This window comes from Polyergus mexicanus, unplaced genomic scaffold, assembly GCF_030449975.1.
Source record: "Polyergus mexicanus isolate NDT 795.1 unplaced genomic scaffold, iyPolMexi1.0 SCAF_18, whole genome shotgun sequence".
NCBI lineage: Eukaryota > Metazoa > Arthropoda > Insecta > Hymenoptera > Formicidae > Polyergus > Polyergus mexicanus.
The window spans coordinates 1,361,572-1,387,097 of record NW_027223338.1 but is presented as its reverse complement, the minus strand read 5'-3'; the positions used below and the strand labels follow the sequence as shown (position 1 = coordinate 1,387,097).

The following is a 25,526-nucleotide window of genomic DNA, read 5'->3' as shown; positions in this document are numbered from 1 at the left end:
ACATTTTTGCGCGCGCGAGCCTCGGCCGTAAAGCTCTGCCCGGCCAAATGCATCGGTCGGCGGTTGCATAACACTCTAGAATAGCCGCGGAAAATGGTGGACCTTCTCTCTCCTACCTTTTTCTTTTTTAGACTGCGCCGAGCAGCGCGCTAGTCGGGATAACCAGCGCCGCGGGAGCATGTTTCACGCAACTGATTTGCCCGTTCGCGAGGACAATTCATCGATCGTTCGTCCGCGCGTTCGTCCGCGCGAGAGCGTCCCCTCATCCCGCCCGCGCCCCGATCCGGATAACGACGTTAATTAAATTTTGTTTGCGTGTAATTAAAACACGCGCGTAAACACCTCTCCTTCTTTTTCTCTCGTCGATGCGATCGCGGCGCGAATCGAACGCGACGAATAGTACGGTCGAATAGTCGTCGGTTTAAAACGACATTCTTTGCCAAATATCGTTTCTTGTTTTACTTGTTATTAAAGAAGAACAAAGTATATATTGTATTTAACCGCGTAAGCGAGCGAGCGTCGCGAATGACGTCTACGCGAATAAATCGGATCGGTCAATGAAGATTGGACGCATCGAAAACCGTACTGACGAAAGCAAGAGGGAGAACAGCTGAGAGAGAACTTGAAAGTCTTGTCTTTCAAAAATATATCAGAGCAATTAAAATTATTTATTAAAGGGCACCGCCCCAAAATAAATAGAGAGAATTGCGGAAAGGCGCCCCCGATGGAAAGGTGCGATCCGATTAAAATCTAATTTTTCACGGATACTCTCTTAATTAAAACATTAAATTGATTGCGGCGTGAGGTCGCGGCGACGACGGCGTGCTACGTGGAAGGAGGGTAAGAGAGAGAGAGAGAGGGGGGGGGAATGGCACTGTCTTCTCAAGGCACGACCAAGTGACGAGAGAGCGAGCGGAAGCGAGGTGAGAGTTGGGGGTTCGTGCTAAAATAAATGAAAATGAAATCAATTATAAAACTGTTTGAGGAGCCTCCGAGGAACAGGCAGTACTCGATAGACGGACGGATGGATGGATGGTTGGATGGATGGATGGATGGACCGGCGGGGGTCGATCTTGAATTTTCTTAATTAAAAATCTACAGACTTTGCTTTCAATTAGAAACAAGCGTATCGCATCACTGTTAAAATACTCGCGATGTTTCGCGAGTTTTTCGTATCAATAATTATTGAAAGAAAATGTATATGTGTGCGTCAATAAATTCTTATATCATTATATTTATATATATATTATCAATAATTGTTGATATAAAGCATCAAGAAATCGACCGAGTATACCGGATGATACGATAGATTTGAATCGATCCGATAACATGTATCGAATTGCATTGTGTAATCGAGAAGTCAAGGAGTACCTTCTGTCGCTCTTTCTCCCCTCTTTTCTCTGTTTCTATCATATTGACAAAAGATGAAGATAAAAAATTAGTCACTAACAAAGCAAAAGTTTTCACGACGATCCTTTTTTTTTTCGGAGGCAAGAGAAGAGGAAAGAGATCGCGCCTCCTCTCTAATCTCGAGATTTTCTCGGCGCCAAGACGTCGTCTCGATTTATGATCCTCTTAAATCTCTCGTCCTCCCTGTCAGGCCACCACCCCGCGCGTGTCGCTCTTTTGTCTCTTTCTCTCAGCGCACTTTCGCACTTTTAAAACTTTCTTCATCGCGGAAGATTTCATTATAAGAGAAGCGCGAGCGACTCCGTTTCTCGCGCGATAAGGAACGGAACACCTAGTTGGCCGGCGTGGTTTACGCACAGTTTGAAATATTGCTGGGATCTTAATCGTCCTGTCCTCTCCTCTCCTACCCCTTCCATCGCACCGTCCCGGGCCAGACTTTACCGCGACTTAATCAGCGACACGACTTTATAGATAAACAAAGTTCACGCGGCTCGCGAACGGCGTGCCAAGAATGTGCCGGCTGCGACGAGAGAATCGACCATGCGTACGACCGAGGACTCGAGACGATTGACATAGAACTCCAAGTATGTCACATAAGAGCGTTTCAACGTGTCGCTGAAAAGAATTTTCGTTCCGCTATACCACCGAGCGACACAAAACGCCCGGATAATTATTATTTTTTGTAACGGGAGCAGCAACGGCGCGCCGGGGCGAAATCAGTCCGCTCGCATTCTTCGTAGATACACCGACGGACAATACCGCCCTTAAGTTCTCTCATTCTCTTATTTTTTTCTTTTTTTTTTTTTTTTTTGGTCCCTTTCCGCACCTTTTGTTCCCTTCCCGAAAACGGACCAGACACGCGCCCACAAAGGGAGGAGACTCGAACAATGAGAGGCCCGACGACGATGACCTCGAATGGAATGGCCGAAATATTCCGCGACTTATTCAACTTATAAAAGCGCCATTCTAGAGTAACTATTGTAAAATGTCGAAATGTCGATTCGATATCGTATCGGTCAAAAAATTTTCAAGCGATCGGAGAGGCGGAATATAAAATCGTACAAATGTCGTCTGTCATACAAAATCAATACGCAATTATTTGAGAAACACGATAAATATTTAAAAATTACACCATTTCAATTCCGTCCGAAAAACGCACTGTGTACACTACGTACGCGTATATATATATGTGTACTTTCGTGTTGTAACCATACTTCCCTGTATATACATATATAAATAATAAGTAAAATATATGTAAATAAATAATAAATTCAATAATTAATTTTGGAAATATTTTCAAAACCCTGAAGAGAGAGAGAGTCGATACAAAGATCTGTAGGAAAGCATACATATTTCGGGGCACGATAATCTTCCGAGATTACACCTTACTTGTAACGTCGATACATAATTCTGATACAGGTCGCAGCTGCTCTGTCGGGAGATCGCGGCATATGCCGCGACGATCGTCGGCTCGGCTCTTCCGATTATCCACGTGTTACGTGGGCAACTGGCCCATCTGAAATGCTTAATAAACAGATTGTCTCGTCTCCCGCGCCTCGTATTCCCCCACCTTTCCTATTTCCACCTCTTTCTTTCTCGACAACAATCCGTCCGTCACGCGATATCCGTGAATGTAGGAAAAAAAAAAAAACTGTTGACACAAAACAAGAGCGATCCTTTACTGGAACGACTCGCGATTTAACCTTGCGAAATCTGGGTCGCTCGTGCCGCCAACCTCGGGGAAGGACGAAACAGACTAATCGTCAACAAGCACATACGATAGAAAGGCCAAGCGATTTTTATAAAGTCTATTTTGAAACAAATAAAGACAAGTATATTATTTATTAAATTAAGAAAAGGGATCGAAAAGCAGAAAATAGCTTACGTTGCAACGAATCGATAGAAAGCCGAAAATTAAAGCTTAATAAATTGGCGCGAACGCGCGATTGGTACGTACGCGATTATAATCGCACGCGAGATCTCGTCCAGCGAGCACGAGTTCGACGAAGGGAACATTGACCCTCGGCGCAGTTGTCGAGCGGTATGGAAATACCGCGAGAGGAAACGCGAGAGAGGAGCCCCGTTCAACGAAGCGGGGGGACCGAGATTCACGGCTGAATCGGCCGCAAATTGCGGCGAAAAAGGCGAAAGTTGGCCGTGTAACTTTCTTCTTCTTCTTCTTCTTCTTCCTCCTCCTCCCGCCGTTCGGTCGTTGGAGAGAGGTTGGCTCGCTCTGGGATTTTTGTTTTCATTTGATTACCCCGGGTGCCGCGAGCCCTTCGCTTTACCCTTACCCCCCCTCGGAAAGGGCGCAACGGCGGTTACCGAACGAAGCGAATTGCGGCGGGACGGTTTCACGAAACTTGACGCGAAGTAACTTTGCGAAGATCCCCGTTATTTTCTCTCGAGGTGGGAGAATCGATAGGACCATCTACCAACATACGCCGGACATGCCGCCACGGCGACGGCGGCGGTGACGGCGGTGGCGGTGGTCGTCGACACGCTAGGGTTGGGTTAGGTTAAGCCCGAGGCGCTTAGCCCGATAGCACCGACGAGCCGGCTGTGTGTGAGATGCGCTCCAGCTAGGTGTTTACATCGCGGAAGGCCACCGCGGAGCGTCCAGGTGCCATGACCTAGGACGAAAAAGGAGGCGTCTCGGAGAAGATGATCGTTTCTCAGCCCGAGTGTCCCGCCCGCGCCTTCCCCGCCCGCTCGTTTCCTCGTCAACGTCGAGGGATTACTTTCTCATTTAGATTTTATCTCGCGCGTCTATACCACCGCCGCTCTTTTGCCCCTCCCCCCTTCCACCGCTCGTCCGCTCCTCTTTCAGCTTGTCTCTTACGCTCGCCTCCGATGATTATTTCTCGATTCCTTCTCGCGGCCAGGCTCCTTTGTTTTTACTAATTACCCAGAACGTCAGCCATTGACCTCTCCAACCCTTCCCGACAACTCTCTATCTCTCTTCTACCGCTCGTCCTCGCGATTCCTCCGCTGATCATTAGGCGACTAGCCAAGTGGGTGTCCCGTGAATCGCCGTCCCTCTCGGGCTTTCGTCCCGCTTACAGATGGGTGAATCGATCGCACGTGGTAAGATGAACGTTGAACGGGGAGTATTTTCTAAATTAAATTAGACGAAATTTCTCGCAATTTAACGCGTTTCATTTAACGAATATCATGGAAAAAATGATCTGGATGTCGCGTCGTAGGTATTATTAAAAAGTTTCGGTCGAATGGACCTTTTATTTTTCCTAACGTCGCGAGAGTTGAAACAATCCGCGCGAGAAGGGCAATATACAAATGAAGAATCTGGTCCGCGCAATGTGTCCAAAGGTCCTAACTAGTCGACGATCGCGGTTGATGCTGCCGGCTGCAGCTGGCACGACAAAAAATGAGCCGCGATTGTTTTATCGCCCCTCGGGGCAATCGGCCAGCCGACGGTCAACCGGTCGAGGGATGGATAAAGGGTGGAAAAAAGACGGATTTTCATCCCCTTGTCCGGAGTGAGCCGGTCCTAACTATCTCTACCTGGGCTGTCCGTGTCGGCCCTTGTCCTTCCGTATGGAGAAACATCGCGGACGCGCGTTGACGATAGAGACGGCGAAATGCAATTTTTTCCCTTTTATCGACCCTCTCCTCGATCCCCTTCTCGAAAGAGAGGTAACCCATGCGCGATGCGCCACATGCCGTCGCCGTTGGCCGTCCGCGTATGCAAATATTTCGGCGCATTGTGTCTGCGAGCTGCCCCTTACTCTACCCCCCCCCTTACCCCCGCGTTCCCCCCGAAAGATCCAGGTCAAACTCTCATCCGGTTAGGAATTTTTATTTTTCGATCGGTTGTGAAGCAACAAAGCGGGTCACCCCGTAACAAGGGGGACATAAGAGAGACGGGACGCGACCGGTGCACCTTTCGTGGCGCGTAACGGTTGGCCGTACAGAGTGTCGCCCTAAGACAATCGATACAATTACGAGGAACCGTCGGCGACGTACGGTAGGGAGGCGAAAAGGATCGTCTGCGAGATCCCACTTTTTCAGTCGCGGCCACCCTTCTTCCTCACCGCGATGGTTCCCTCGCTTTCAGCCGCGTCTTCCTCCCGCGGAAGAAACGATTCTCGGAGATGAAAAAAGAGACGGGAGCTCCGAGAGTGTGAACGCGCCGACGATACCTTCGATATCAATTATAAATCCTTTCGCGCTATATAATTCTACTCGTCGAATATATTTTTCGTTTTACGCATTTCATTGCTTTATTTTTATATTTCAATACCACGACCCTCTTTGGCTCTTCGCCCCCTCGGCGTTAAAATTTTGACACGATAGTAATTCTGTGTTGATAAAATCGCAAACGCTATTTTCCGTTTTACGTTATTGAATATTCTGTTTACCGACGCAAAAGTCTCGCGAGCAGCAGAAAATACAACGGTGCGTGTGGCGAGCGAATTGAAAACGATGGCCCCGGCACTCGGAATCGGCGATCGATTCCGAGTCCCCGCGTCATACGCAACGAAATCATACCTCGACGCGTAGTCCGCAGGTCGTAATAAGATCCAGCCTCTCTATCGACGAAAGGCTCGCGCTAGGGAATGCCGCTGGAGAATTTCCAGAGGCGAGGCACGCCGACCTGGGGGCGGCCGAGCAACCCCCGTGGAAGCGCGATGGAGCGAGCTGCGGTCAGCGCTAGGATTCGAAATACGATGGTGTACGTACTCGGTTACGTCGCGTACGCAATGTCGCTGTGTTAACCTTATTGTCACGGTGGTACCGAAGCATGTAAAGCCGCACGGACGCCTCCAAATTGTTATTGCATGCGAGGGACAGAGACGGAATAAACCGATCGACGTTCCAGGCAGGTCAGATCTCATCGGAGATTAAAAGTCGCCCTTCCTACTTACGTATTCGAATAAGTCGATTATACTGAAATCTATGTCTTAAAATTATATTTCATCATATTATCTCACCAATATAATTCAATACGTATGATTAAAAAAAAAAAAAAAAAAAAAAAAAAAAACAGAGATTACTGTACCAATTCAAGTTTCTAAAAAAAGAAAAGATACTTTAAATATCGTTCCTTGTTAAAGAAAAAGTCAGTTACCGATTCGAGATTATTTTTAAAGAATTATTATACTTTGCGCGTAGTATCCTTTCGTCTATCTATCCGCTATAAAGTAGGATGCTGTGGTCAGAGTGCCACGATTCGAAATACACGATGAACGTGAACTCCATTCTGGCGTGTACGCGACAACGGCGTGCTAACCTTACTGTCACGCCAGGGCCAAAGGGATGTAAAGCCACGATAACGCCTCCAAATCGTTATTGGGTAGCGACAGAGAAGCCACCCCTCATCGTTTACCAGCCGTTCTATGGCCCCTGGAATGGAGCGTTAGAGATACTGCGAAGAGCGAGAGACTGCTACTTCGATTATCGTTAAATCGCGTAAAATCTCTAATTAAATACGCACGCGTGATCGTCTCGCGAGTCTTCCTTCATAGATAATTATTTCCTTCTTTCGAGAACTCTACGGCGAATCATCGGTGAACGCGATGATTCTTTATACGAACTTCACAATATACATGGAAAATATCGATCTCGCAAGTGTGTCTAGCTCGACGTTGACTCTTTAAGCAATTCGCACCTAAACTCGAAAAGATGGCCTCCCCTTTAATAACAAGTTTCTACGGAGGATTATCATCCGCTTATCGGGGACATTTATCAAATTAATTATCAAGAATGCGTAGATTGCAGAGTTAAAAAATTATTTTAATTAGCGACGAACGAGATCTCGATTCGTCAATCTCATGCACGAGTCCCATGCAAATTACTGTGGTATAAAGCTTCGTTATATCATCCACGGCTACCCTCTCTCGTCTACGAATACATTAACGAGAAGTTGGGGAGAGAGGAGGGCAAAAATTAGGCGCTAGTCCTCGCGCCTAATTCCCGCAACTAAATTACCCAAATCGCATTCGCACCTCCCCGCCCCCTCCCGCACGGGAGGACGTGTCAACGCCATCGTTTTCGTAGCGGTCGGTCGGTCGGTCGGTCGGTGCCGCCGCTGGCCATGAAAACTTATCCGGATTCGAGAGAGGAGCCGCGCTGGCCGGTTATCGTCATTATAAACGGTCTACGCGACGTACATGGCGTCGTCCACCTGACGCCTCGGTGCGCCAAGCCGCGCAGCGCGCGCACGTCGGGCTGGGCACGGCAGCGCGCAGAGCGCAGAGCGCGCAACGTACGCGAAGATGCAAGAGCGCAGCGCATCGCACACAGCGCACATCGTTTGCGAGAGGGCGAGCGGGAAGGCGCGGGAAGGAAGAGGGCGAAAGAGGTAGGTGCGCGTCCGAGGTCCGAACGGGCGGAAAGAGAAAGCGAGATGGGGCGCGTGGGAAAGGGCGAGCGAAAGAGAGAAGAAGGGGCGGGAGGGAGGGAGGGAGGGAGGGAGGGAGGGAGAGAGAGAGAGAGAGAGAGAGAGAGAGAGAGAGAGAGAGAGAGAGAGAGAGAGAGAGGGAGGGAGTGAGAACGGGTAAGCGGGCGGATGGACAAACGGACGGACGGATGGACGGGCGAACGTGCGAGAGCGCGAACGGTGGCGGCGGAGAACCGGTGAGGAAGCGAGATGGAACGCGGGTGGAGGGCCAGCGCGCGTCCGAGAGAGGGTTGGTGGCTCGCTTCGGGTACGGTTTAGGCGGCGGGCGGCGTGTGGTGCGATAGAGGCGGCGAGGAGGTGAGGTGGGGGTGCCCGGCACGGGGCCACGGCGCAGTTGCTACTCAGACACGGGGATGCTCGCAATGCCTCTATCAAAGGTTACCGAAATCCTACGGAAATATCCGCGTTAACGCGGCGGGTCGTGCCGTGACGATTCGTCAAAGACGCGTATCGCGATCGCGGAGGTGCTCGTACGCGAGAAATCGGCCAATTATATCGGAGACTCGCGCCGCGCGTCTTACAAGTCCGCGTGTACGGGAGAGAAAGGAGGGACCGGGAACGGCTTTGGGGGGCGGCTTCCCGTGGGGCTTTCCCCGAGAGGATCCCGAGTGCGCTCGCGGACGTAAGCAACGATTCGAGGAAGGAGAGAAAAAGAGGAAGACGAATGATGGCGAGATAGCGAAATCGCGGCGAGAGAGCACCGATGGCAAGGAGAAGAAGATGGAACGGAAGCAGGGCTTCCTCCGAGAGATCCTTTCTACCAAGATCGCCATCCCGCGACGTGCCAGCCGACACTGCCGATTCGCGAGGAGCACGTGGGGGAGAAAAGTCCGGGAAAGCCCGAGGATGGAGAGAGCGCGGCGAAATAGAAAGAGGGAGAGGGAGAAAGGACGTGAGACAGGGAGCTTACGAGGGCGCGAGAAGGACGGAGGCAGCGTGCCGACGCGTCTTACCACGACGCGCAAGGAGCGACGCCGCGCGCTTCTCTAGAAGGGGAAAGAGAGAAGGTGGAGGGGGCGGGCGAGGATGCCACGGCGGGGGTGGCAAAGACGCTCATTCGTTCCTCGAGTCACGTGGCCCCCTTCTTACAGCAAAGGTTTTTCCTTTCGTCACGCGGGAGATTCGAACGGCCTTAGACCGACGCCGGATTAGGACTCGGGGGATGCCGCCCCCCCCCCCCGGGGATGGATGTGATTATCGATGATGCCAGATCCGCGCGATATCCTGCATCGGTTAAGTGCTCCTTTTAATTTATCGTATTTTTCTCTCTATATCCGCGAGATAGTACTCTTGACTTAATATTTCCATTTCTACCCCAATGGCGCGAGAGTAATAATACCGAGCGACCCTTTCATGAACCTTTGATGATTCGAACTTGAAAAAAATTCTATTACTTTCTTAAAATTATTTTACATACATTCGAATTGATATTTTAGATTCTTTTTTTTTTTTTTTTTTTGATTTTATCGTATATCGACTTGAACTTAATTACTAATCAAGCCGATGTAAACTAAGATTGAGATTGCGGGAAGGAAACGCGACTCGACAACTGAGTCTGTCATGATCGATACACCTTTTCCGTCACTCGTACGCTTCCTCGGTCCCTCCACAAACCGTCTCACGCGGACTCGAAATTCCGACGTTATCGTAATCGCACCCCGGCTTACCGATATAAAGACAAATATTTAAAAAGGCGTTAAGAAACAAGCCGATCGGTGGATCCGTTTACTGATTCGTCGATCAGAAAACAGGATCCACCGTCGATCGCGAAGTCACTCGACGAATCGATGAGTAACGAGGACGTACGGGGGTCCCTCGGGGGGAGGGGGGCCCCCTTTTCTTTTCTATTTCAGACGCGTCGCACTGTGTTGTTATGTGTTGTCATAGTTATTTCATTGAAAAATTAATTTCGCCGTTTCCGAAACACGCACCGATTTCTGTCTGTGAAACACAACGTCTGAACAACTCCTCTTAAGTTTTGCCGAAAAGACTTAAATAATTTAGAGAAGCTAAAACACTTTCGAGCGATCCTGATTTCAAAATTACGACGAGTACGAAGACGACGATTAAGAAGAAAAAAGAGAAAATCAAGAAAAATACGCGAAAAAAAGCACCAAAAAAAAAAGAGAAGAAACGAAATTGAAACAAAAGCATTGCCTTAAAGAAGAAGAAGAGTACACCTACACTGTCGAAGGAACAAACGAGAGACACAGGGGGGGAAAGAAACAAACAAACAAAAACAAAAACAAAAAAAAAAAATAACACTTTAGACGTCTACAAAGTAAATTGTAAAGATATGACTAAAGTATATTTTTAACAAGTTTTGAGAAACTTTAGATTTTAAAAGTAAATTTAAAAAGCGAAAAATATGAAAAAAAACGATAAAATTCTTAATAACTAAAAATGTGATCTAAAAGTCGTTGCTACCAAGAGAAGCCTTATGTCCTTGTTTCAGTTAGTTCGGTTCCAAACGTAAGTATCACACCTAAACTAACTGAATATCGATCTTTGCATGGCATGCCTCGCGTATACGCTTTTCTTTCTCCGTTCGAAATCCCGACCCTCCAAGTCGTCGCTCGAGAGGAAGGGGGGAAGGGGGGGGGAGGTGAGGGCGGCGAGAGGGATGGTTGCCACAGGTTCGGGGAGAAGCTCCGAAATGAGCAACGGGAGAGTCTCCTCTCGAGCGAATTCTCTTTCTCGCTCGATTCGTCGAGCGAGAGAGAGAGAGAAGAGGGGCGCGACTTCTTCTTCGCGAGGATCTCGTAAACGGAATGATAAATCTTTGGCTCTTAAACTTCTTAGTATCGCGCAAATGATATTGCGTCCAAAAGGCAACTGTTTTACAAGTTACTGTGTAATGGCAGACCTCGCGCGCGGCATCAACTAACAACGGCCGCTATAAAACTTAGCAAGCGTAATGCATACTTTCGCGCCGGCCGCGGCTTGTCTATACTATTGCCAGCTTCGCTCTCTCTCTCTCTCTCTCTCTCTCTCTCTCTCTTACTTTCAACGACCGCAGCTTATTACGGTAAAACAGTTAAACGCGAAAGTGCCCGTAATAATAGCGACTACCGTAATGACCACTGTTACCCCCCGGTAGAATCGCTGCTACGCATATTACCATTATAATTCGCGGATTATTAAGTAGCGCGCAACGACTCGATATCCGGCCTCTGTCGTGAGGCGAACTTCAAACGGACCTGAAACAAGTTTCCCGCGATGATGTCGGCCTAATTTCGCATGCTTATATCACGACTCTTATCTTTGCAGATCATAAAGATTATCACTTCATATGATTGTATATATATATATTAAAAAAAAAAAAAAAAAAAAAAAAAACTGATCAATAATATAGCCAATCTTTTACGTTTCTCATAAATTTTGTACATCGATAATTTGCCATCTAATTCCGATTCGTCATCACGTCTACGATCATTCGAGTCGTTGCATTCGCTACTTATTCATTGCATGCAATTCCAATCGTATATTTGTTTCGTCATAGCGAATTATTTTCCAAGCAATGTTTTCCCGAAATATTTCACGACGTCGAGCAGATCAAACCCTTCGGTTTTGTTACAAAAAAAGGAGGAACGGGGGGGGGAGGGGAGGGGAATAGGCGAGAATCGCGGATTCTCGAGACAAAGAACGCGCGTAACACGGAGTCATTCCATTTCCCGAGTTCGATGACGCACCCCCAGGTCCGGTGCCAGGCCCGGGAGCTCCACCGATGATCAAGGGTGACGCGGGAGAAAGAGGCACGGGGGTTGGGCTCGGGGGTGAGCGGCGATGCGGAGCTTCGATTTCAAATTTCCTATTTCCCGACGAGTCGCGGCCTGTGTTGAAAACGTAGCGTGCGACGTAACAACGCTTACGCGAGAAAGCGAGAGAGAATTGCATATACTCTCGAGCGCGAAACCCGGCGGGGATCGGGGGGGGGGGAGAAGAAATGACGATGGAACGCGGTAGCGATGGCCGGGGGCGGCGGCGCCACGGCGGAATACCGGCAACCCCGCTTTCGCCGAGCATTTTTTCGATGATTTTCAAACGCTCGAACACGCTGTATGTATGTATGTATGTATATGCGCCGCGTATCTTGCTCCGCGCGTATACCATGTGAACGGCCCCGGTCACCCCCTTCGGCTGGGTCGTCGATGGTTGGCGTTGTTGCGCCGGGGATGCCATCGGAGGAAGAGCGGTAACGACGGGCGCGGCGGGATGAGGGAGAGGGGTCGGGCGGTGATAGTCGGCGGCAGAAAGGCGTTAGGGTGCCCCTGGGTGGAAAGAGGAGGGTTGGTGCAACGGTGTCGGTGGTCGCATGAACCGGCGGATAGATAGAGAGCGAGGGTGAGAGCGGCCGTGAGATACGGCCAAGGGAACCTGGGGGGGAAGGCGACGGCGGTGGTGGGCCTGCATGCACTTCTTTTTCCGCACCCCGCGTATTGATCCCGGAGTCATTCAAAATGGCGGCCGGGGCCGAGTCAGCCAATGACTGCCTGAATCGATGACTGCAGCGAGCCACCCCCGGACCGGCCAATGGGAGGCCGTCGCACGCCGTTCTCTGCGGGAACTACCACCCCGATATATACGAGACACAGGCCTCCCACATTGTGTACTCGTGTATACACGTATACGTGCGTGCCTATGCGCCCGTGTACGTGTAGCTGTTGGTCCGCCGGGTAGAGCTCGTCGATGACCCGGGCGACGTCAATGATTTTCGCGGAAAATTTTCCCCCCCAAAAATGGCAAAACTCGCCGTTCGCTACTCCGGCCAGGTATCCCGGACCGGAGCTCGCTGTCGCTTTGATTAACGGCCTTTCTATGTGTATATATATATATATATGCCGTTGCTCTCTCCGGACCCCCCCCCCCTTCCCCCTCCTCCCGATTGGCCCCCTCGTACTTTACGGCAAATATACGAGACCGAAAGTACCGATTGTGCGCGCGGGCAAAAATATTCGCGATCATCGACCGGCGTCTGCCATCTTTCATGATTCGCAGACTCTCGTTCACCGTCACGCCCGACAGCTTCGTTACGAAATAAACGAGATTCGTTAGCTACATTCATAATCCAGTAATCTATGAAATCATTTTAAAAAATAGATTGTTTCTCAGCATCATTACAATGATGTAGATTAACGAGCGATAAATTTTCTCTTCATATTTTCGTCGCAGCCATTCTATTTGCATTGTGCACATTTCAGGTTGTTTCATAAATCATTTCGTTCTTTCGTCGCTTTTAATATAAAATTGCGAAATTGAAAAGACGATTGTGTTCATTGAAACGTCAGTCTCATACGAGTCAACGAGTACGCGACAGTCGTGATTCAGTGTAAATTCGGTACTTTGAAAAAAATTAAATCTAATATAATTATCTCGTCATCTCTTCATACGGGAGAGAAGAGATATTTCTGGCGCGCGGTTTCCAAGCTTCAAAATGCCAGCGTGAATTTTACATTCGCTAATAAGAATGGGTACGCGTCGTATTTTTCCGATAACGCAAAGCGGCAATTTTTTTTTTTTTTTTTTTTCCGGAATGACTGTCACGATGCCGGCCAAAGTCACCGCGCTATCTTCTTCACCTTGATCCTGCATCCGCGCGCGCGCGCTTATCTTATCTCGCTCGCGGTTCGCGCAAAATCTCGGAAAAATAACGAGAATGATAGATGGAGTCAGTGCTGAGATCAATCGTTCCTCGAGCGATCATCGTCACGCGGATTTCTCGAGACCTCTCGGATTCTGGGGCCCCGACGAGGCCGAGGAGGTCGATATTCGGATTTGCATCCGAGGTTGTTAAAATTTCAGGTGTGCACACCGACAGGATCGATGAATCGCGTCCGATCGCGGAATTCGTTGCCGCACTTTGCGCATAGCGCGGGGCAAAGAGAATGTGGAAACTGCGCGAGGCACGAGGCACACGATTGCATCACGAGTGATGCAGTGTGCGGCGAGCTGCATTACGTCTGTGTGTGCATATGTACTTAGATTGGCTCCTATTGACACAGCCGCAGACGACGACGGTGGTGGTACAGTCGGGAAAAATGCATTCGACGAACGCGTTCCGCGTCCGTGCCGTGGAGCTTTGACAACGCTCACGCACACGCGGGCGCGCGCGCGCCTTTCATCTCGCGACGCAATATATTTGATATCCCGAATTATCTCGAAATCGACCACGGATATCCATTATATCGTCCAAGCGGATCGGGTTGTATCCAAACATGGCGTTTACACGCGTTCGCTCGACGAGAATCCGCAGCAATTCATTCTTTCTGCCCGCTTTCATCCTTTTCGCGCGGACAACGTATTCCCCCTCAACCGCGCCGCGGTCCGAAATAATTTGATTCATTAGGCGCGTTTGCCGCATTTGGTTATATTTAATGCGACGATATACGGTATGCGCGCGTACGCGCGCACGCACGCACTCGCGCTCGCTCGTGTCCGACGAGCGCATTCTCATATTTAATGTAAATGAAATTTAGAATCGGAACAAAGTACACTGGTGACAGTGGTGAGCCGATTCTACACGTTTGCTCGATTATACTACACGGTTAATTAGCCGTCCGTCCGAATGAACTTGAAAAATTCATGAGGTGTCTCGCTGCCACCCGTTCAGTTTTTTCGGATCGCTGACTCGCTACAATTGCGTTGCATCGATGACCTCGCTGCTTCCATATTCGATGCATCGCAAATTGAAAGAACGTCGCGCGCAATTTTCCGCGAAACAATATATACTATATATAGACGCTCGTACTTTTTTTCTATTAAAATTTATTTGCATTAAAATATAGCGTGAAATTTTTTCGTCACGCGTCAAAAATATCGCGTTAAATTTACCGCCAAGGAGACAAAGGAATTTCACTCTCGTCGTTCGAGAAACACACGCGTCTCGTCGCGCAACGAGGGGAGATGACGAACGGCCGATGCACTTTCTGACGAAGCTGTACTAAGCGCACGACGGAATGGGTTTTTCTAGCGCGGGCAGTTTTTCTATTAAGCTTCATTTGTTTCTTTCATTGCGTAATGCGCCGGACGCGTCGCTCATTTCATCCTACTGCCGACCGGCTACTCCTACCGTTAGAATTCTTAATCCGGGCCGACAGTTTCGATGGCTCGCGTGCTGCCACGTTCCACCGATTCGCCGAATCGCGAGCGTCGCGACGATCTTAATCTCATTTCCCGCCGAATAAAATAGCGCGCCTTCCCGTATTGCGACGTATTCGCCAGATAATGTGATAACGCGCGTGAGGTGATCGAGGATTGAGATCGATGTGACATAGCTTGGTGAGTTCGATTGTCCGACGTTCCGCCGCTTTTATCGCCGTGGAAAAACGGATATTTTATTTTTATCTATAAATTTCAAATATATATTTATGGAAAAATTCTGCTCAGCTGCTCTTTATGTTATTCGATTCATACGAGAATATTAATATTGATCTCTTTAGAATATAAAGGAATCTAAAGAATATAAAAGAAAATTTCAAGAATATAAGAATCTAAGAAATATTTTTAAAAGGGCATTTTAATTTTTTAAACTTTTTATACATTACTTTTATACATTTTTTTAAACTTTTGCATACGTGCTTAAATTTTATTTCAATTGTACATCATTTATATGTTTAACGAGTGCGCGTATCGTGTAATCGCATCTAGTCGCATTTACCGTTATCGCCCCCCCCCCTTCGTCCTGATCGATATTTTACCGAGGTTAGCACGGACAAAAACCTTAAAACGACTCACCCTTTTCTCCACTCGTTCGTTCCCTCGTTCCTTGTTTCGCCGCCAGACGTCAGCTCGCCACGGGGTGGTTGTTACGGTGAGGGGTTGGAGACGAGACTACTTCACACGAGCAGCGAAACGAATTCCTGAAACAAAGCTATTCGAATCAATTATTGTCATCCGATTGTTATCGCCTATAAATCTTTTTACGTCACAGATACATACGTTAAATGTTAAAAATATGCGTTTATATATAATCAATATCATATGAGATAATTCTTTCTTTTAAGTAAAATTATTGACACGCATTATATACGCATTGATCTTCTTCTTTTTCGTTTCGGATTCATAACCGTTTTCAATAAGCGAAAATCTGATCAATGGCTAATCGAAAACTATGATTTTCTTAAATCGAAATGGAAGAATTTCGAGAATTGTCAGAATACTAGTCGGGTCAGGGAATTCGAGAAAGACATATAATATAAGACAGAAAGGGGATAACAAATATCCCGTCGGTATTTCCACCAGCTGACGACCGTCATCTTCGTCGACACATTTTCGCGCGCTCCCCCGCCGCCGGCACTTTCGCGAGGAAGAAGAAGGCGGACGATTCAAAGTAGGCTGGATCAGGCCCAGAAGACAAATGTCTTCCTACGTAGAGGCGTACGTCCTATCGGGGTAGTCGATCGGCTCGATTCTCAAAGCACCGCGCCGCACCGGCACGCAACTGGCCGTCAAAGTTGCAAGTGCACGTGCCACAACTTTCGTACGCGCCATGTACCCGCGATCTGTACGTCCGTTAGTCGGTTCTTCGAGTCCAGCTGCCGATCGGGATGAAGGGGGAAATCGGGATCGGGATTGAGATCTAAAATGCTGCGTACGTACGAAACGTACATACACGCGCGGGTATACCTGACAATCCACCCACCCGATAAACCGAGCGCGGAGGCTCGATTCTCACCTGTTTTTATCCTCGCGTACGCCGCGTCGAGGCCGGCCCGGCCGCTTCATTTGTAATTTAAAGCGAGCCTCGATTGCCCAATGCGTTCTACGTACTTATTTTCGGAGCTCCGAAGGAACAGACTCGCGCGCGCGTATACAACGAGCGAGTCCCTCTCACTTTCTCTCCACCCGCATACGAGCGGCGCCGAAATTCTTACCACGGCGGCAGCCTGCCGCGAACGGAAGTTCGATCGCGATCGCTCCCCGGCCACTTTCGGTGCCGGAGACCCTCGTGTCGGAAATGCGTTACTTTCGTCCTATACATGCCTTCCGGCGACGTTCGATAAACTCAATATTTCTGCACTTGTATCCCGCGAAATTTTTCATAGCTATTAATAGATATTTAGAGCTAATCCTGGTCATCTCTCTTCGTAAGTACTTTTTTTTTTTTTTTACATGTTTTCAAGACGTATCTCTCAGAAAATCATATCATATGGTAAATCTATTTTATTTCAATATTATTAGAAAATTGAAATTTACTTAATTTTTGATAACTTAAAAAGTGATTCGTATCCTAAATTAAGTGCAAAAGAGATTACGCTGCTAGAAATAGTATATCTAGAGTTGCTAAACTAACAACAAAATGTCATCGATTCTCTGTCGCTTTCTAAAGACATATATCTATAGTCTGCTTAGTACATCTCTTTAAGGAGCGGAAAACGGTTTTTCGACGGTCCATCGCACCGCGACAAAGAAGATTATCGCGCGCGTGGTATCGCACGTGCGACGAAGGTCGCTCGATTTTTCCACCATCATCGGACGGCCGAACCATTGGCTAACTTTTTTCGCACGACGGTCCCACCACCCTCGTCGCACGCGCGTTGAAAGAGACGCGGATAGGGTCGACACGATGTGGGTGGAGGTGGAGGGACGCGACCGGACGCGTCGCGACGCGACGCGACGCGACGCTACGTTACGCGACGCTCTTTTCTTCGCTCGCCGTTTCTTATCGTCGCTGCCCTTCCAATCGAGGGAAGAAAGAGAGACAGAAGATTGGAAGGGTGGACGCGTAACGACGCAACGGCGTCGTCTCGGACGACCAGCGAGGATTCACTTGCGCGGATACTAGGGGCAGGGTGAAGGAAAAAAAAAGGGGTCGCGCCTCCCCACCCTCTGGACTCATACTTCCACGTGTATACCACGTGGAAAAAAGGACGAGGCCAGCGTAAAAAAGTGGCGCGTGGGATGCGAGACGAGGCGGCTGAGGAAGGGAGGAAAAGAAGGGAGAGAAAAGGATGTCGGGTGGCGTACGCGAGGCTCAACAAGGGAAAACATGGTAGGAGAAGGATAGACGAAGGAGCGTGCAGAGAGGGAAAAGACGTTGACGGAGAAGGGAGGAATAGGAGCCCCTAATGCGATGGTGGGGCAGATACGTTAGATGAGAGCTCGGTGGGAAGGTGGGAGGAGAAGGGTAGGCAGGGTAGGTGGGTGGGTGGCTGGCTCGGTTGTCTACTTTGGCGAGCGAGGGTGCGTAAGACGAGCGGGATGACCACCATCGACCACCCTCCGCCGTGAAACGAGCATCGGCGCGTCCACTGGAAAGTCGACGTCCTCCGCAAGGTCGATGATCCACGTTTAAATCACCATTTGACTTTCAAAACGCGAGGAAGGCAAGAATGATGGATAGGCCAGATCGATTAGAGATACATCTGAATCCGCTTTCTCGGCTCGATCGATGGACTCAATCGACGCTCAATCGACTTAATTGTCATGGAGTAACGAGTAACGAGTTGGCGCGTTATATCGACGCGAGTCGCGAATTACGTAACTCGGGCACGATTAAACGTATAAAAGAAGGATAAAAAAGAAAGCCTGCCCCACTGCCCAACGGTATAGTTAGTCACGCGTATGTTGCCATACGCGGGACACACGAGGGAGGAGGCCATTTTTATACGACGGTCCCCCTTCTTTTTATTCATACCTCAGACTGCTACACCCCCTTACGCAGAAGCCCCCTACAATTTTTCGTCAGTCGAATACCCCGATTCGTGGCGTTCGCATGTCTCGCGCCAGCATTTATATATATATATATATATATATATATATATATATACATATATGTATATCTCTGTAAACGAGAATCCTTTAGCCCGCGTGGGTGTTAAATTCGCGAAAAGAGAAAAAGCAAGTGAGTTTACGCGACGGAGATGCGCCGCGACGAAGGAGCGAAAAGTTTTCAAGGACGCGTACCCTTAACAAAAAGAGCTCGCTCGTTCCGAGAGCTCGTACCGGCTTCGCGTACTTACTTACGCGCCGGAACGTAACCGCGAAGTGTAAGATAGCGATCGAGATAGACAGGGATAGATAATCGGTTCTTACGACCGTTTCCTTCCCTCCTGCCGGGAGGGTTTTCTTGGCCGGGCGAAACGGAGACGGAGAGCGGCCCCACTCTCTTTCTCTCACCCCTTACGACGCTACCCCCGTACGAGGCGTCGGCGGAGTCGGCGGCGGAGAAACCCCCACCCACCCACCTGGGCGAGGGGTGAAGAGAGAGGAGAGTTTGAGGAAAAGGGGGAGATAGAGCGCGCGCCTCGGCGTCGTATCTGGTGGGGGCAAAGGAAAAGAGGGGTAGCTTGAAAACTCCTGTCCTACGGCGGCCTCAGTTTTTCGTCCTCACGGAGGTAGATTTTCGTCGTGGGTGGTCGCGGCCGGGGTCACGAGTCGGTCCACGGTAACCTGGGCCCGCGCCCGGGCCCGTCGGACCCGCGTACGAGATCGCCGAGGTGAAGAAATGGCGTACGGCGAAGGCGCCCCGAGGTGGCCAGAAATTTCGCGGCCGCGCACCACCTAAGACAACGCCCCTACCCGAACACGCGTTCTTTAAGGCACGAGGGGGTGGCTTTTAGTCAGACGCACGCGGTCTGAGAAGCGCGCCACCACCGGCCCCCGACGGAGAAGGACTTAGCGTTTCTCGCGAGCCGCAGACCCGAGTCAGTTTCGGTTCCTCCTCCGTCAAGGACTCGAACGCGGAAGAGGAGAGAGCTTTTTCCCCCGTCGTACGTCGTCGTCGTCGTCGCCGCCGTCGTCGTCGTCGTCGTCCTCGTCGTCGTCGTCGTCGTCGTCGTCGTCGTCGTCCTCGTCGTCGTCGTAGTCATCGTCGTCTTCGTTGTCGTTACCGTCGTCGTCCTCCGAAGAGGAAGAACAGTGTCTTGGCCGATACCGTGCACGAAGGTCGCGCGAGCAGCCGGACCGAGGTGCAACGATTTTACGTATTACGCGCATTACCGACCATCGTCGACCGCATCGCTCTGTCAGCTTACTCGCCCGTACTCTTGGATCTCTCTCAGTAAGGAGATCCTTCCGGACTATTTCTCTCCGGAATAATTCTATCCCGTACGATCTTGTGTCTCAAGTTGTGTCAACGTACGACTCTGCGACCCAAGTCCGATTTTATTAAACCCGATCGACGGCGCGTCTACTTTACTTTCTTCTTCTTTCTCGTGTCATTTTAGCCAGTTTTCCCCACTTTCGGCCATCGAGACCACCACTGACCCACCCCCTCCTATCCTCTGTTCCGAATCCTGACATGCCCGGTACGTCATCGTCGCCGTCTCAACAGTGTTTCGTCGCAATCGCACACGCTTCGATCCCGTCTCGATTCCCGGTAGTGATACGATGTGCTTCGGTAAGATCGCGAAGATACGAGGACGAAGAGACGGAAGAGAAAAAAATAGAGAGGAGATCTCGATCATCGTCCCGAAATCCGTCGTATTCGCGCCAACGGCCACGCGAATTATCACCTCGATGATATTCGTGATCGCTGAATTACACGGCGAACAATAAACCTAACTAGTCGTCGCTATGTCGCGAGTAAACGAGTTAGCATTTATGCGAATATCCGCGCGTCACCGCCGTTTCGGATCGTTAATTCAACAAGCGGGCGACAATGTTCGTCGCATCGCGTAAACCTGACATATGTCGCAACAAATTATTTGCCATTTCATTGACATCGTGTCAACCCTTCTCATCGATTAGCGACAGTTCTCCGCCAAGTAAAAAATGCTCGTTCGCGCGTGTTAGAAAATAATTCGTGGGACGGCGAATCAACGGGGAAAATACAAATTTTCCATTCCATCGTGAAAAAGAAACGATGAGAGATTCATCGTGATAAAAAACGATCGCGAATGCAATTGTACGTGTGAACGGTAGTGTCATAGTGGGACATCGCGATTGATACTATTAGCAGTGATGTTACGTTGGCGTATAAATCATACCTCATCTTACATATTCCTATGAGAATATTCAGAGTGTTCCGGATAATTTATTTTTATCCCATTCAACCCCCCAGTGTTTTGATTTCTTACCTATTATCACGTTCATATTATACTTATTCCTGTAAATAAACATTTCGTTTGTTAATGCATTATTCTCAGAGTTAACCGTTTTCATTTCTTTATACCAATACACTGCATTTTTACATTACGTATTCCTTATCGTATTTCCATGTTATCAGTGATGAATTCCACGCGACGGCGAAAGACAATCGCGCTTACGAGCCGGTCCGATTTTCTTAAAATGCGAAACTGATTGAAAAATTCACGTTAACGGGAATCTGCGTCGCGAGAAGGAGGGCATAAATTTGTACAATGTTGAATGTTGTCGATACGAGAATTCGATGTGTCAAACGGACGAAATTTCCCATGTCGCGTAATTGGTGCGTGCTTCTGGACAGTGCTGGTTGAAATTATTATTGTTTGTGTCGCGGTCGGAAGTGAGAAGGAGAAACGTCGGTAGAAAGAGAAACGTTACCTCGTCGTAAGATCGTCGTAAAAATTTCGAGGATGATACTTTTTCGATAACGCGGAATTTTATCACATTTCTTATATTTAATTCGATTTACATCGCGTTATTCGCCACTCGATATTTTCGCAGTACGATCGCTGGTTGTAGACAATCAGCGACAAAAATCAACGTTTTAAATGACGTTGTCTGCTCACGTACCGATCTGTCGAGACATTTAGATTTGGTTCTTATAATAGGATCTGAGAAATCCCTAGTGAATATTGTGACAACTTTTTCAACTGATTGAATATTAAAAAAAAAAAATATATATATACGTATCTAATCAACATCGCGCGAATTTTTCTCGATTACGAAGCAAAACGTGTGAAACAGTTGCCTGATGTTGAAAAATTAGTCGTGTCGATGTTAAAATATGTTCGTTGCGCGTGGCAGCGAATAACGCAAAAATGTATTTTCTTCTTCTGGATTGCAGCTTCGAGCGGGAGACGCGTTGCAGCGAGAGATTCCCGCGTAGGAGAGGAAGACTGGACAAAGCGGAAGAAGCAGAATAAGACGAGCAAAGTAGAAGCGGAGAAGCAGAAGAGCGCGAGAAGATCGAGAGCCGAACGAGTAGAAGCGGGGTTGCGAAGAAGAAAGTGATTAGCGAATTGATCGCGCGCATCCCAAGACAGCGATAAAGAAGATAGAGGACGGAAAGATCGAGAGCAGTTACGAAAGCGCAGAGAGACAAAGATCGAAAGAGAGGAAAAAATAGAGAGACGGAGAGAGAGAGAGAGAGAGAGAGAGAGAGAGAGAGAGAGAGAGAGAGAGAGAGAGAGAGCAAGAAAGAACAGAGAACCCCGCGCTGCATACATATATTTCAGTGTGTTCAAAAAACAAGTGTACCTAAGTGCAATATTAATTAAACCTAAACGATAATAAGAAGCAACCACAACTACCATCGACGATATCGATAACGACGAGCGGTGATCGATAATCGAATAGAATTCCTTTTAAAGAGTTAAAACGCTAGAGTCGCATTTCGAGGAGGAGTCATCGACGGACGCGACGAAGCCGCTTGTAGTAAGAAGAGAGAAGAATCGGTGGAAGCAGGCGGAAGCAGAAACGGAGTGACGGAAATCCCGGAGAGAAACGCTCTCGTCCCGCTTAAAAGAATTCACACGAATTCGCTGACTCAAAAGCCGACGCGCGCGACAGCGGACACCAACTTTACGAGCCTGTTCGAGCGCGTTTGAGCATTCACGCACACACACGCACGCACGCACGCACACACAACACGCACGCACATCCAACATAACGGGGCTAAAATACTCAGGGCAAAACGGGACGAGCGATAATCATCCGCGAGTGCGATTTCTCACCCCGAAGAGGAGCGGAGGCCCTTCCGACCGATAACCGATTCGCGTCCGCGTGGACTATCCTTCTCGTTCACACCGTCCGGGCTGGGCAATCCTGAATTTTAACCTGAACTTAAGTGTACGCTAGAATTTAAGTTAGATAGACGAAGGAAAATAGACCGTTCTCCCATCTGCTGGAGAACGTTCGCTCGCGCGCGCGACAACTAACGCAGAGCACACGTATACACACACATACATATACACACACATACCACATACGACGCACAGAGGAGGGGGAGAAGAAGAAAAAGAAAAAGACGAGAAGAAAGAAGATAACGCAAGAGGAGAAAGAGAAAAGAATTCCATCGACTAAACCGTGAAAACGCGGACGAACGCAAACGTATGCGGCAAGACAACGATCTGCGTACGTAACGAGCCATCGCGATAAAAGACAGAAGCAGCATAGAAGCATTACGGACGTACAACAACCACCGATTGGCGGTGCACTCGCGAGAGGTATCGCGACCGATAGCAACAGCTACGATATAGGGGAGGCACGATAGAGAAAAGGAGAGACTTGGGAGAGGACCCGGAAGAGGGAGTGGAGAGATTATAAGAGGAAGTTTCATGAGCCAGGCGGTAGGTAGCAGGGCCGGGAAGTCGCAGCAGGTGGCGAGTAACTGACGTTGCCCGCCGCCCACGTCGAAGCTCGGCACGGTGCGAGGATCGTTATCGTTACGACGATCCCGAGACTGAAAGCAGCGGCCGAGCGAGAAGGAAGATAGGAAGGAACGGCGGCGAGCGCAGAGGTGTGCCGGCCGTCGAGCTGCTTACCGGAAGGGGTGCGAAAAAGCGGGCAAGCTGCGCCGGAAGGGGGTAGCCCGGGCTTCTCGCGAAGGCCTCAAAATTTCGGACGCGACGGCGGCCCTGGACCTGCGTGCTCAGACGCAAGCCCAACCAGATTTCGGCCAGCTAGACCACCAGCAGCCGCAGCATCACCATCAGCAGCAGCAGCAGCAGCAGCAGCCGCCGCCGCAACAGCAGCAGCAGCAGCAACCTCAACAACAGCCGCAACAACAACAACCGCAGCATCCGCAGCAGAATCAAAATCCAGAGTCGCGTCCTCACCATCACTTGCAACAGCAACATCACCATCAGCATCACCCGGGGAATCATCTCCACTCTGGCGATTCGGGGGGTGGGATAGGAGGAGGAGGAGGAGGAGGAGGAGGCGGTGGCGGCGGAGGTGGCGGCGGAGGTGGCGGCGGCGGTGGAAGCGTCGGTGGTGTTGCTGTTGTTGCTGGCGGAGGACCGCCTGGATCCGAGCCGGATCGGTCCGCGAGGATTCACGACGAGGAAGAAGAGGATATCACCGAGCGGGAGGACGAGGAGGAGGACGAAGATCCTTGCAGCTCGCCAGAGCCCGACCTTGAAAACGAATCCGAACCCATGGAGATCCAAGCCTCGGCTGTTACCGCGGCGGCCGCGAACCTCCACGCGCTACGTCAACACGTATTCAAGATGTCGGATTACTGGCAGCAGCCGCAACGCGGTCCGCCTCAGCATTCGCCCGGACTACAGCATAGTCCTATCTCGAATTCGACGCAGCAGCAGCAGCACCAGCAGCACCAACAGCATCAACAGCACCAACAGCACCAACAGCATCAACAGCACCAACAGCACCAGCAGCATCAACAGCAGGTCCAACAGATGCACAGTCCGCTCAGTCAGCAGCAGCAGCAACAACAACAGCAACAGACGGCGGTATCGCAAGTACAACAGAACGCGAACGCGACCCTCGGAACCGCGAGCCCGCAACAGCAATTGCAGCAGCAGCAGCAGCAGCAGCAGCAGCAGCAGCAACAACAGCAGCAGCAGCACGCGCTGTCGATGAACCAGACCACCCAAGGACCGCAACATCAGTCTTCCCCGGCACCGACGACGCCGTCGCCGCAAGCGGACCATCAGGGCGCCATCGTCTCGAGCATGGCCCAGAGCCTGCATAGCCTTGCGCAAGCACAGCAAACCATGTCGCAAGCGTCGAGCCCATCCCTAGCGGTCCAGGCCGTTCAGGCAGCTCAGGCGCTCAATCAGAATCTTGGCCAAGCGTTAACTCAGGCGCTTACGCAAAACATGCAGCAGAATCTCGGACAGACTCTGCAACACAATCTAGCTCAGAGCCTGACACCGAGCCTGTCGCCGCAACAACAACAGCAGCTGCTCAACCAGCCGCAGAATCTGAGCCAAGCGAGCCAAAGCCTGCAGCAGAACATCCAGAACCAGGCGCAGAATCTGTCGCAGACGCTACAACAGCAAGCGCAAAACCTGACGCAGAATCTCGGCCAGGCGCTTAATCAGCAAGCGCTACAGCAGCAGGCGCAAAATCTTACGCAAAATCTGCAACAGCAAGCACAGAATCTTACGCAGAATCTACAGCAGCAGGCCCTCAACATGGCTGGCACCATCGCGCAAAACGGCGGCATCGCCGGTATGAATATGTCAGCTGGTCAGCAGCAGAATTCTCAAAACTCCATGCTGAGTCCGGGCGCAACCAGCCAGGATTCGCACGACGCCACACTCACGGAGAAGCTCGTCAACGAATTGCAGGTGAGAAGCTGCGAGGAGGTCCCGGAGTTTTCGCGTTCGCGAGACGCAAAAACTCTGCCTCCTCATTACACGCGGTATTGCGCGCATCTTTTTCTATTATTTTCCATTGGCGAGAGAAATGGTCGAGTCTCCCGCGAGCGTATCCACTAGGAGGAGAGCAGCGATAAATAACTGGGACGAGGCGACCGCGATAAAAATATATAACGCACCGATAAATAGGGTCATTCACTCGGACAGACGCCGGACAATACTTTCGAGAGCAAAGTTTCTCTCTCCTTGCGGAGAAAAAT

The 25,526-nt window shown here is 49.7% G+C and overlaps 1 protein-coding gene and 2 long non-coding RNA genes across 14 annotated transcripts in view; 2 read left to right on the top strand and 1 right to left on the bottom strand.

The window, feature by feature from the left end:
* LOC138941270 (uncharacterized) overlaps positions 1 to 25,526 on the bottom strand; it is a 244,728-nt gene that overhangs the window by 128,093 nt on the left and 91,109 nt on the right. For both annotated transcript variants that reach the window (XR_011448152.1, XR_011448151.1), the window contains exon 3: positions 15,569 to 15,693. This is a non-coding gene — a long non-coding RNA (uncharacterized lncRNA). The remainder of the gene's footprint in view (positions 1 to 15,568; positions 15,694 to 25,526) is intronic.
* On the top strand, positions 7,927 to 21,854 carry LOC138941269 (uncharacterized). The gene is made up of 3 exons (XR_011448150.1): positions 7,927 to 8,211; positions 9,688 to 10,306; positions 21,765 to 21,854. It is a non-coding gene; the product is annotated as an uncharacterized lncRNA (long non-coding RNA).
* The window catches only part of Dati (zinc finger protein datilografo), an 87,902-nt gene continuing 86,271 nt past the window's right edge, over positions 23,896 to 25,526 (top strand). For all 11 annotated transcript variants that reach the window (XM_070310751.1, XM_070310756.1, XM_070310753.1 and 8 more), the window contains exon 1: positions 23,896 to 25,236. In XM_070310751.1, the coding sequence (XP_070166852.1) occupies positions 24,079 to 25,236 (1,158 nt within the window). In that variant the 5' untranslated portion in view covers positions 23,896 to 24,078. The remainder of the gene's footprint in view (positions 25,237 to 25,526) is intronic.